Consider the following 11,630-nt stretch of genomic DNA (forward strand, 5'->3'; position numbering starts at 1 on the left):
CCCTGACCTGTGCACAGCCAGGGCAGGGGGAGAGGTAGAGGGGAGGGGGAGGAGAGAGAACGCCTCGCGCCGGGACGCACCATGTTGTTGCCCTGGCCCGCCTCGTACCGCTTTCCCTGGTAGCTGACCGGGTCGAACGGCGAGCCGGCAGCGAACAGGACACGGCCGTCGGTGCCCTCGATCGCCTCCTCGAACGTGCACTCGGCTTGCGCGACAGGGTTCGACAGCGCAAAGACGATCGGGCGCTTGTTGTACGTCGCCATGAGGTTGAGGACTGCGAGGAGAACGAGTTCGAGAGGGAGCGAAGAGAGAAGGGAGAAAGGGAGGAGGGAGAGGGAGCAAGAGGAGGGAAGGAAGGAAGAGGTCCGTGTGAGCTCTCGTCGCCGGGCCATGCGCCTCTCGGCGTGCGAGCGCGTCACGCAAGAGACAGAGAGAGGAACGACAGCGACGCACTCTCCTTGGTGAACGTGCCACCGACGGTCGACAGGCCGAGGAGCGCGGTCGGCTTGACGTGCTCGACGACCTCCTTGAGGGTGCGGAGCTTCGGCGCGTCGGGCTCGGCGCGCGCGAGGTACTGCTTGTGGATCGGGAGCTTGTCGCCACGGTTGTGCGCAACAAGGCCCTGCAGAGGGAGGACGGGCGAGGCCAAGAGTCAGTTTGGGAAGGTCGCGCTCGGGGACGACGATGACGACGAGAAAAGAGGGGGCGCACCTTGGAGTCGACGAGCCAGAACTTGTCCTTGGCCTCCTGCTCGGTGCAGCCCTGGTGCTCAAAGTACTTGGCGATCGTCTCGGCGACGCCGACGCCGCTGCCGCCGGCGCCAAAGAACAGGATCTTCTGGTCCTTGAGCGCGACGCCGTTGAGCGCGAACGCGCGGATCGCGCCCGCGAGGACGACGGCGCCCGTGCCCTGGATGTCGTCTGTTCGGGCGGTGCGCAAGAGAGAGGAGAGGAGAGTCAGGAACGGGCTCGAGGGGAGGGACGGGCTCGGGGAAGGGAGCTGCGACGCACCGTTGAAGCAGGGGTAGATGTCGCGGTTCTTGTGCAGGAGCGGGAACGCGAGCGTCGTGTGCCAGTCCTCGAACTGGATGATCTGCGGACGGGGCGAGAGAGCGTGAGCTGCGGCGCGCGAGGAACTATCGAGCGAGCCGAGCGCGACAGCCCGGCTCGCGCGCACTCGAGCGAAGGACGAGGCTCGACGCACCATGTTGGGGAACTCCTTGTGCATCTCGCGCATAAAGACCTCCATGAACTCCTCGCACTTGTCGTCGGCGAGGCGACGCTGGCGCAGGCCGACGTAGAGCGGGTCGGCGAGGAGCTTCTCGTTGTCCGTTCCAAAGTCGATCGCGATCGGGAGCGTCTGTGGGCGGTACGGGCGGTACAGAGCCAGTCAGTAACGATCTAGGAGGCCCGTGAAGGCGGAAAGAGACGGCGAAGAGGGCCGAGACGTACCGCTTTCGGGTTGACGCCGCCGGCGGCGACGTACAGCGACAGCTTGCCCTGCGAGATGCCCATGCCGCCGACACCGAGGTCACCGAGGCCGAGAACGCGCGAACCGTCCGTGACGACCTGCGAGCGGGCGAGGACGAGGCCGACGAGGGGGAATCGAGAAGGTCAGTTTCTCGTCCTGCGCTCGGCGACGGCGGGAGAAATTCGAGAGGAACAGAGAAGCGTGGACGCACCGAGATCTCCATCTGGTCGTGGGGCATGGTCGTCTTGAGGTTCTTGATGATCTCGGGCAGGCGCGGCAGGTCCGAGTACGAGAGGTAGAGCGAGCGGACCGTGTCGTCGTTGGCCGGTGGCGGCGGGTGGATGAGGGACCAGTTCTGGCACGCGAGGCCGATGATGGGCGTGCTGTCGAGTGGGGAGGAGAGGAGGGGACGTCAGTCGACGAGTCGAGGAGGAGGAAGAGAGGTCGGGGAGCCGGCGCACTAGATGATGGGCTGCGAGTGGGAGGCCGGCGGGACAACGAGTGTCAGTACGAGGGCTTTGAGAGTCGCGGGCATGTGTGTGGCGCGTAGGGCGGCGAGGGAGCGGAGAAGAGGGCGAACGTGCGGCCCGTGCGGCATCTGAGCCCGCCCAGCTCCCTCTCTCGGCGCGCCGACACTCTCTCCTCGTGCTCTTGTCGTCATTCTCGCCCCGCTCGACACGCTGAGCGTCGTCGCGCCGCGGCCCTCGACGCCTTGAACGTCTCGGCCGACAAATGTCCGTCCACACGACCTCGTGGGCGCCGGTCTCGCCCCGACCGCCGCTCGAAAGGGAGAGAGCGAGGGACGCACGGTGCACTCCTTCATGTTGCCGCCGACGAGGCCGTAAAAGACGTCGGCGTTCTTGCTGCGCAGGCCGGCGAGGTAGGCGTACTGGCTGAGCGGGTCGGGGATGGAGCGCAGGCGGGCGAGGGCGCGCTCGATCAAGAGCTCCTTGGTGCCGACAAAGGCGGGTTCGGGACCGCCGGGGAGGGCGTGGGCGCGGCTGATCTGGTGGGGCATGGCGGACGAGAAGGTGCGGGCGGAGGCGAGGTGTTGAAGCGAGCGGCGCAAGATGGCCGTAGGGTGGAGAGGTGACGGAATGGCTGGCAGTGACGAGGTAGAGCTGCTTGAGCGGTGCGTCGGACGAGAGTGGGAGGAAGGAGGAAGAGAGAGGGACGACGAGGGTGTCGGGTGAAGGAGGAACGGCGACGGGGAGAAGTCGGAACGGCGTTTGTTGGGGCGGCGAGGGCGCAGAGAGGCGTGCGAGGGGCGCGGACGGTCAGTGCTGGACTGAGAGAGGTCGAGCGAGGTGCGCAGAGCCCCGCAGAGCGTGCTCGAGAGCGAGCCGGTCCTCGAAACCGACGAGCTGGACGCATGCGGTGGGCTCGGGTGCACGCGCACAGTGGGCTCGAGGGAGCTCACCTGGGACTTGGCCGAGCTCTGGACGGGTTGCTGAGGCGAGGAGGGAGATGTCGAGCGGGAACAGCGAGCGCGCGCCCTGAGCCGGAGCCGGCGACAGCGGGCGGCTTGACTCTTGAGCTGAGTGCATGCGGTGGGCGGCGGGGAGGAGCGACGAGCGAGCGAGGAGGAGCAGACGCTCCAAGGTGGGGAGCAAGGTGCAGAGTGCAAGCACGCTCGGCGGGCAGGCAGCAGGGCCAAGGGCAGCAATCAGATCGCTCAGCAGAAACCCTCGCGGCCGACTCTGGCGAGATGGCCGCGGAGATGCGAGGCAAATCGTCCCCAGAGTCGCCTCTCCCCCAGCTTGCCCTCACCGCACCGTGAGCACCGCCTCGTGCTCGCCTGCCAGGCAACGCTCCCAACTGCCGGCCAGTCGACCGCACCTCGGCCACCCCGTCCTGCTCCCACAGTCGCACCCCTCGCCGTCGTCATGCCTCCTCCTCTCGACGCCGCACCGCCTCTCGTCCCTCGCGAGACCAGCCTCGACGAGCTCGAGCACGCCCTCGCCACCACCCTCGCCGACGCCACACCCTCTACAAAGGACGAGCTGCGACGACTCGCGACGTATCGCCCTCCTCCCGCCGTCCGGCACATCGAGTGCGTCCCTCTCTCTCCCCTCCCGGATCGACAGCTCGCCAGCCTTGTTGACATCATCCTCGCACCACGCAGCCTCCCCAAGAACAAGCTCGCGGCGGTCCTCGTCCTGCTCCACCTGAACCCGCTCGGCGAGTTGTCGGTCACCCTCACGACGCGCTCGTCCAGGCTGCGCAGCCACCCGGGCGAGACGGCCCTCCCTGGTGGACGGTGGGAGGAGGGCGACGGCGAGGGCGGCGTGTGGACCGCTGTGCGTCCCCTCGCTCTCAATCTCGAGCGCGATCCTCTCGCCAGCGAGCTGATCCCCTTCCTCGACGCAGTACCGCGAGGCGCACGAGGAGATTGGCCTCCCTCTACCTCCACGCGACACCGTCTTTCCCTCGACCTCGACCTCGTCGTGCCCACCAGACGACGCACCCCGACCGCCCTCGCACCTCGTGCACCTGACGACCCTCGCGCCCTTCACCTCGCGCACGCTCCTCGTCGTCCTCCCCGTCGTCGCCCTCCTCGTCGAGCCCGCCGCGACGGCGACGACGTCGTACCTCCCTCGCGTGCTCGTCCCAAGCCCAGACGAGGTCGCCGCCGTGTTCCACCTCCCCTTGCGCGCCTTTCTCCTGCGCCCTCGACCCGCCGATTCCCCCTCGTCCGCCCCCTCTTCCGCCCCCTCGACTCGGCCCTCGACACGCTCGACCCCGCGCCCTCGCCCTGCGCCCGGCACCGAGTCGCTCACGCACTCGTTCGCCGACTTTGCGTGGCTCCTCGAGCGGCCGTACCGGCTGCACTCGTTTGCGTCGACCGACGAGGGCGTCACGCCGAGCGCCGTCACGGGCCTCACGGCCGACATTGTCGTGCGGTGCGCCATGGTCGCCGAGAGTGGGTCGCTGGGCGTCGCACTCGGCGGCGAGCGAGGGAGCGGGGACGAGCGCGAGGGCGAGGGCCTGAGGGAGCCTGGGTTCGAGCGAGAGGCAGACGGGCAGCTCGGATGGGAGGAGACGATCCGGGTCGCCCTCGGGCTCGAGGGCAGGGTCGGTCTCGGCGAGCGCGTCCGGAAGGAGGGCAACGGCGAGGGTGGTCGCAGTCGAGGAGAGGAGGAGCGAGGGGAAGGGCGGGACGAGGAGCGACGGGCAGCGGTGCTCGCGCGGGCGTAGAGGTGGTCGAGCATAGAGCTATAGAGCCTGCAGAAGGAGCTCGGCTTTGAGCGTCGAGCGAGGAGCAGAGGCTCGGGTGCGAGTTCAACACGGAGCAGCACGTGCATCTGACGAGCGCGACCACCACGAGGGCTTCTCTCGCAGCTCAGGCAGGCTCTCGAGAGCACCATGTGCAGCTTGCGCTTGCTCGCAGTGCCGCTCGACCAAGCTGAGCGAGGTTGCGTCGGACCCGGCGGCTGCCGCTCCGCTCCTCTCTCCCTCTCTCGCAAGCCTCGTCTCTCACGCGCTGAGCCACGATGCCCGCCCTGTCAGACTACATCGACTTGTCGCAGCCGAGCCTGTGGGTCGCAGTCGGCTCCATCTGCTTCGTGCGTCCCCGCCTTGCTCATCTCCCCCTCCCCCTCGTCACCCTCCCCCTCCCCTCGCCTCCCTCGGCACCCGCACGCACCGAGCCCTGACCCACCCTGCACACCTGCAGAACCCGCTCTTCTGGAACTTTGTCGCCCGCCAGGGTCCGTCCCACTCTCCCCCTCCTCCACCTCCCCCACTTGACCTCCCTCGCACCGGCTTGACCACCCTCCCAACCCCCCGCGCGCAGAGTACCGCAACAAGGTCTTGACCAAGCTCGCACTCCGCAAGCCTTACCTCGGGTGCTACCTCCTCGGCGTCACCATCTTTGGCCTCGGCATCCTGCGCGACCACCTGTGCGTCGGCCGCCTCCTCTCGTCCCGGGGGCGGCGCACTGCTCCTTCCCTGCAGCACGCGCGCCGCTCTCTTGCGAAAGGTCGTAGCCTCTGACGCACCTGTTTATCTCCACCCGCAGGTACCAGACCGCCCTCGCGTCGCAGCCGACCCTCCCGTTCCTGCACTACACCGAGTTCAAGCTCGTCGCCGCCGCCGTCTTTGCGTGGGGCAGCATCCTCGTCGGGACCTCGATGTGGGCCCTCGGGTACACGGGGACGTACCTCGGCGACTACTTTGTGCGTCCTCGTCCTCGTCCTCTCTCCTCCAGGTCGTCGCGAGGTGTCGGGTGGGAGAAGCGACGAGCGCTGACTCTGTTGCGCCGCTCTGCAGGGCATCCTCATGGACGTGCGTCGCAGCTCTTCATCCGGCAACGCGCTTTCCTCCGTCCTGCGCACGGGCAGAAGGACGCGCTGGAGTCGTCATGTTGGGACGCACACTGACCTCGTCCCTTTCCCGCCCGCAGCACAAGGTCGAGTCGTTCCCGTTCAACGTCACGTCGTCGCCCATGTACACGGGCTCGACCCTGTGCTTCCTCGGCACGGCCCTGTGGTGCGTCGCTCGCTCTCCCCCTCTCTCCCTCTCTCGGCCTCTCCTTCTCGAGAGAGCTCGACTGATGGTCGAGTCGCATTGCGGTGCAGGTACGAAGCGCCGGCAGGCCTCGTCTTGACGGCGCTCGTCTACGTCGTGTACCAGCTCGCGCTCGCCTACGAGGAGTGCGTCCCCTCGTCCTCGTCGTCCCCCTCTTTCCCGCCTCGACCCGCCCGACTGATGCCCTCTTGCCCCGTCCTTCCCCTCCCTCTCTCCCCTCAAACTCGCACCTCCACTATAGCCCCTTCACCGGCGCCATCTACGCCCGCCGCGAGGCCGAGCGCGCCTCGGCAGCGTCCAAGGGCAAGCAGATCGACGCGGCGCCCGCCCAGGCGTCGTCGAGCGCGGTGCGCTCGCGCCGGAGCGAGCTCTGAGGGAGGAGGCTTGAGAGGGGCAGTATGACGGGAGCGAGGGAGCGAGGGAGGGGGAGAGAGAGAGACGGCGAGCCGAGCGCGAGCTGCGGGGGAGGGTGGCACGCACCGCCCTGATGATATCCTTCTGTTCAACCACCAATACCCCCCTGCCGAGTAGTGCCGTACACAGCGCCTTGTCAACCAAGGACCGCCCGAGATGTTGTCGAAAAATCCGGGACGCCGTTTGTCCGACTCGAGCTCGAGGTTCGTGCGAGATGCAGCCCTCTCTCTCTCTTTCTGTGTCTCTCTCTCGCTCTGTTCCGCTCGCTCTCCGTGCTCGACGACAGAGAGGAAAGAGAGAGCGACCAGCGCCTGATAATGCAGCTCGAGGAAGAGAGAGAAAACCCGCGAGGGGAAGGAGAGCGTCTACGAGGAGGAGGATGGAGAGAGGTCCGACGACGATAATGACGAGCGAGGGAGTACGACAGGTGGGTATGCGGGAAAGGAGATGCGAGAGGGAGGGTATTCAAGAGGTGAATGCTATGCGGCGAGAGAAGAGAGAGGGAAAGGGGAAGAGGCTCATGCATGGCACTTCTTGCTCGTGCCGTACCTGCGACGAGGAGAATCGAGGGTCAGGGCTCCGGTACGAGGAAGAGGGAGAGAAAGAGGGACGCACCGGAAGACAGTGGCCGGGTCGAGGTTGCCCTCGTCAAAGACGTCCTCCCACACCTCGAGCCCTTCTGCCCTGCGGATGCGCTCGACCGTCGAGTCCATGAGCAGGCCCCGCCACTTGCTCCCGACACCGAGCTGGATGTCGCTCGGCCCGTCCTTGCGTTGGATGATCAACGGCGGGTCGACGCTGAACGAGTTGACGAGCCCGAACGAGATGAAGGACGGCACGGCCGTGTCGACCGCCGTCTGGTACGCCGTCCACGGGTTGAGGAGGAGCGACAGGGCGCGACGGGCGCCCGACGACGACAGGGCGTAGGCGTGCAGGCACAGCGGGTTGGTCGAGCGGTGCAAGTGCGGGTGGAGGTACTGCGGCTCTGCGAGCGGCGGAACGAGGGTCAGTGCGGCGCCCGAAAAGAGAGAGAGAGAGAGTCGAGGGAAAGGGGACGCACTGAGCATCTCCTTGCCCCAGCAATGCCCGAGAAAGCTCGTGTGCCAGTCGTCGGGCAAGCGCCGCTCGATCCGGCTCCACAGGCGCTCGAGGTCCCACTCGACGTCGACGTCGTCCTCGAGGATGAGCGCGCTGCGGTCGCCGTTCTCGAGCACCTTCTTGATCGCGCGCGTGTGGCCCCAGAACGTCGAGATGACGCCCTCGTTGACCTGGCGGCCCGCAATGCGCTCGTTGGCGTCCCACAGCGCGGCCGTCACGTTCAGGTGCGGGTCGTCCGGCACGAGCGCCGCGAGCGTGCCCGCCGCGTCGTGCGCCTCGAGGTACTCGACCCAGTTGCCCGTCGGCGCGAACCGTTTGTCGTCTCGAGGCGGGAACGGGCTGTCCGAGGTGGGCGACGGCGTCTGCACGAGCCAGTCGTTGCCGATGTGGAGCCCGCCGAACGACGACTCGTCGACGCCTTGCGCCTTGGCCTGCAGGCGTACGTGCATGGTCAGCTCGTGATTGCCTCTGGGGAAGAGAGAGAGAGAGAATCGGGGCGCACCATGATCTTGAGCCGGTCCCTGCGAACCTCGACGGCGCGCTCTGCGATCCAGCGGATAAAAGGCTCGTTCTTGTTGGCGGCGTCGACAAAGGTGATCTCGAGGCCGTGTGCGCGGGCGAGCTGCGTCATCTGGTCGCGGCGGTCGAGGCGGGTCGGGAGCGAGAGGACGTAGATGTGGTCGAAGGTGAGGGTTGGGGAATGGGTGCGCTGCGACTCGGGCGAGGTGGTGGCCTCGAGGTGGGCCCTGTAGGCCATCGAGGGTGCGGTCGCCGGTGCTGCATGTCGCCGCTGGACGTGGTGGAGGCTCGAGCCGATGAGGACGAAGACGATGAGGACGGCGGCGAGCGACAATGTGGTGCGCCGCGATGAGGGGGCTGTGCTCATGCTTGGCGGCTGCAGAGCGCTCTGGCACCAGCTCTGGCTGCACAGAGTGGCTGGGGCGAGTAGAGAGCGAGCTGCGAAGGTGCGCTGGCCAATCGAGACGCGCAGCGGCGCGAGCACTCTCCCGCTCTTTGTCCTGCAGGCACCTCGATGCGCTGGTCTGCAGTGTACAGGGGAGCCTCGAGAGATACCGCAGTCAAGTCCGCGCGCGACCGCTCCAGACGAGCGAGTCGTCACCGCTCGCCGCCACGACCAAGTCGCGGCTCAATCTCTCCCTCCCCTCGAGCCAGCTTTCCTATTCGAACCGACGAGATTTGTATTCCAAGCTTGAGGCAGATTACAACCGCTCGAACCTTCGAGAGAGGCTCGGCTCTATCTTTCTCAAGGCACGCTCGCAAGTTGAACTTGGTGCAGCTAGAGTGCCTCGACGCACGGAGAGATAGTTGAGAGCGCTCGCGGGTTGAGCTCGAGAGAGGCGCGAGCGAGACGGCCGACTTGCGAAGGCGCGCGCTCGAAGAGAAGCCTCTCTCGCTTGCGCTGCACCGTCTTGGGAGCACGGTCGAACGCGAGGAGAGCAATGCGTAGATTTCATAGCGAGGCGCACCGGCTACTCGGCCGCCTCGATGCCCCAAGTCGTCCGGTACCAGTCGAGCTCCTTCTCCATCGCCCCCTTGACCGCCGCCTTGCCCCTGAAGCCGTGCCCCTCGCCCTCGAACAGGACGAGCTCAACCTTGCCGCCGCTCGCGCGCACGCGCTCGAGCATGACCTCGGCCTGCTCGGGCGGGACAATCTTGTCGGCCGTGCCCTGCAGGAGCAGGAGCGGCGCCGTGATCTGCGACGCCTTGTACAGGGGCGAGCGCTCTGTCGACGACGAGCGAGGGTCAGTGTTCGCCTCCATGGCGACGGTGAGAGAGGGAGCAAACAGAAAAGCCGGCGAGACGCACCCTTGTAGACGTCGGGAATCTCCTCGGGCGTGCCGCCGACGAGCCGAAACAGGTAGTGCGACTCGAACTGCGTGCACGTGGGTATCGTCAGTGAACCTGCGTGTGCGCCGCCATGTGAGGACGAGAGAGGGCGTGAGGCGCACCTTGTGGGTGTCGTCGCAGAGCATCTTGATGTCGGCGACGCCAAAGTACGACGTGCCCGCCGTGAACACCTTGCTGTTGGCCAAGCTGCCGAGGACCGTGAAGCCGCCTGCGAGTTTGCCGAGCGACAGTCAGGCCAACGACCGCGAGCGCACAGAGAGAGGAGGAGAACGAGAGGACGCACCGGCCGAGCCGCCCGTGATGGCGACCTTGTCCTTGTCGACCTTGCCCTCCTTGATCAGGTGCTCGACGCACGCGATCGTGTCCTTGACGTCGACGACGCCCCACTGGCCCGCGAGGCGCTCCCGGAACTCCTTGCCGTACCCTGCTCGAGGTAGAGGAAGAGGGTCAGTGCGCGCTCGCCGACCCGACACGGCGAAGAAGGAGGGAGAGGAGGACGCACCGGTGCTCCCGCCGTAGTCGACGTCGACAAAGGCAAAGCCCCGCGAGGTGAACCAGGCTACGCCCCACCCGAGCCCGCGCCGAGCCGCCGAGGTCGGCCCGCCGTGGCAGCTCGTGACGAGCGGCGGCAGGCTGCCGTCGACGCCGGTGTGAGTGCCCGACGCCGGCGGGTAGTAGACGCCGTATGCCTTTGCGCCGTCGGGCGTCGGATACGAGACGACGCTGCCCTCGGAAAGGAAAGCCGGGTCGACCGACGCTGACGACGAGAGCTTGAGGATCTCCTCCTTGACGCCGTCCTTGGCCGAGGATGACGACGACGGGAGCGTGAGGATGGCGATGAGCGCCGGCTTGGTGGCCGGCCGGCCGAGGACGGCGACCTGGGACGGCGAGACGGCGCACAGGGCCGAAATCGAGACGTAGGGTGTCGAGACGACGTGCGAGGTGCCGTCGGCGAGCGAGATGATGCGCAGGGCGCCGTCCTTGGCGATCGAGACCCAGTGCGACGACGAGAGCGGGCCGTGGGTGCGCTCGCCGAAAGTCCAGTCGGGGCCTGAGCGACGATCAAGAGTCAGGGCGGCGGTCTCGAAAGGAACGAGGGGGAGGGGACGCACTGCCGACGTCGGCGCCAGACGGCTCGTTGAGGACGAGCTTGACGTCCTTGTCGCCCTCGGGCTCGAACGAGTAGAGCTCGTAGTAGCCAGTGCGGTCGCTCAGGAAGACGAGCTTCTCGGGTGCGCCGTCCTCGCTCGACAGGGCCCACCGCGGCTGGCTGACGCTCTCGACGTTCTTGGCCGCACCGGCGACCTTGACGGCCGAGCCAGGCTTGACGAGCTGCGCCGTGTTGACGGCGCCGGACGAGTCGAGCGCGACAGGGGCGACCCAGAGCTCGCTGCCCTCCCAAGGCCTGCGGGTTGCGCGCTCGTGAGTAGCCTGTACCAAGTAGATCGAGAGGATGAGAGGGACGCACATGTCGGGGTGGTTCCACTGGACCCAGCACAGGTAGTTGCCCGAGGGCGACCAGCGAGCCGAGGCGTAAAAGTCGGCGCCGGACACGACCGTGTCGACCTTGCCCTTGCCCGACGAGCTCGAGATGACGCCGAGGGTCGTGACGACGTCGACAGGTGCGGGCTTGGTGTGGTCCTCGACAACGGCGAGCGTTACGCCGGGCTGAGAAGGGTGCGGCGCAAAGTCGGCGAAGCGGAGGACGTCGCTCTCTGCGGGCGCAAGGACGGTCAGTACGGCGTCGACCGCGTCGAGGAGCAGAAGAGGACGGACCAGGCGTGACAGGCGTTGGCTCGCCCCAGGTGCCGTCGTCGCCTCGCTCGACACGGTAAGCCCGGCCGGCGAACAACGAGAAGATGATCGACTTGTCGCTCTCGAACGCCCAGGGCGCACCGCCGTACTCTTGGACCCTGTCGGACGATGGAGCGAATCAGCTGCGATGGTCGGCGAGCGAGAACCGAGGAGGGGGAGGAGTGGGAGGAGGAGACGGACCTCGTGCGCGCGTCCCACTTTGCGTCGGGGAGGACCTGCTCCTGCTTGCCTCCGAGCTGCTGGAAGACGAGTGCGCCGCGCCCGTTCTCCTCGGGCCTGCTCTCGGTCCAGGCGACGGCGGTAGACGAGGGCGACACGATGAGGTCGCCGAGGCCGACGACCGACGAGAGGAAGAGGTCGGTCGTGATCGGGGATGGCCAGCTGCCGAACGGTGCCTGCGTCTTGGTCACCATGGTGGTTGAGGTGGAAGGAGA

General features: G+C 67.2%; 4 protein-coding genes across 4 annotated transcripts in view; 1 reads left to right on the forward strand and 3 right to left on the reverse strand.

The window, feature by feature from the left end:
* The window catches only part of RHOBADRAFT_16250 (uncharacterized protein), a gene marked incomplete at both ends in the record, with an annotated part of 3,103 nt that extends 615 nt beyond the window's left edge, over positions 1 to 2,488 (reverse strand). The window contains 9 exons of the mRNA XM_018412304.1: positions 81 to 274; positions 454 to 622; positions 712 to 920; positions 1,011 to 1,092; positions 1,204 to 1,359; positions 1,452 to 1,568; positions 1,682 to 1,853; positions 1,932 to 1,942; positions 2,279 to 2,488. Of these exons, the coding sequence (XP_018269866.1) occupies positions 81 to 274; positions 454 to 622; positions 712 to 920; positions 1,011 to 1,092; positions 1,204 to 1,359; positions 1,452 to 1,568; positions 1,682 to 1,853; positions 1,932 to 1,942; positions 2,279 to 2,488 (1,320 nt within the window). The remainder of the gene's footprint in view (positions 1 to 80; positions 275 to 453; positions 623 to 711; positions 921 to 1,010; positions 1,093 to 1,203; positions 1,360 to 1,451; positions 1,569 to 1,681; positions 1,854 to 1,931; positions 1,943 to 2,278) is intronic.
* A 2,460-nt stretch (positions 2,489 to 4,948) lies between these two features.
* RHOBADRAFT_65304 (uncharacterized protein) lies at positions 4,949 to 6,604 on the forward strand. The gene is made up of 8 exons (XM_018418679.1): positions 4,949 to 5,036; positions 5,147 to 5,180; positions 5,267 to 5,372; positions 5,492 to 5,648; positions 5,743 to 5,757; positions 5,876 to 5,961; positions 6,051 to 6,125; positions 6,242 to 6,604. The coding sequence occupies exons 1-8, from the start codon at positions 4,965 to 4,967 to the stop codon at positions 6,372 to 6,374; spliced, it is 678 nt and encodes a 225-aa protein (XP_018269867.1). The 5' UTR covers positions 4,949 to 4,964; the 3' UTR covers positions 6,375 to 6,604.
* A 99-nt stretch (positions 6,605 to 6,703) lies between these two features.
* On the reverse strand, positions 6,704 to 8,404 carry RHOBADRAFT_54416 (uncharacterized protein). Its single transcript, XM_018417294.1, has 4 exons — positions 8,015 to 8,404; positions 7,475 to 7,943; positions 7,030 to 7,399; positions 6,704 to 6,963 (listed from the first exon to the last, which is right to left on the reverse strand). Exons 1-4 carry the CDS (start codon positions 8,396 to 8,398, stop codon positions 6,933 to 6,935), a joined length of 1,254 nt encoding a protein of 417 aa, XP_018269868.1. The 5' UTR covers positions 8,399 to 8,404; the 3' UTR covers positions 6,704 to 6,932.
* Positions 8,405 to 8,960: 556 nt separating this feature from the next.
* On the reverse strand, positions 8,961 to 11,609 carry RHOBADRAFT_54417 (uncharacterized protein; the record flags this gene model as incomplete). The annotated part of the gene is made up of 9 exons (XM_018417295.1): positions 8,961 to 9,256; positions 9,340 to 9,406; positions 9,483 to 9,589; positions 9,665 to 9,805; positions 9,884 to 10,432; positions 10,494 to 10,786; positions 10,850 to 11,096; positions 11,158 to 11,294; positions 11,377 to 11,609. 9 exons carry the CDS (start codon positions 11,607 to 11,609, stop codon positions 9,003 to 9,005), a joined length of 2,028 nt encoding a protein of 675 aa, XP_018269869.1. The 3' UTR covers positions 8,961 to 9,002.
* Between the last annotated feature and the right edge of the window lie 21 nt (positions 11,610 to 11,630).

Source organism: Rhodotorula graminis, assembly GCF_001329695.1.
Source record: "Rhodotorula graminis WP1 unplaced genomic scaffold RHOBAscaffold_9, whole genome shotgun sequence".
In the NCBI taxonomy this organism is placed as follows: Eukaryota; Fungi; Basidiomycota; class Microbotryomycetes; order Sporidiobolales; family Sporidiobolaceae; genus Rhodotorula; species Rhodotorula graminis.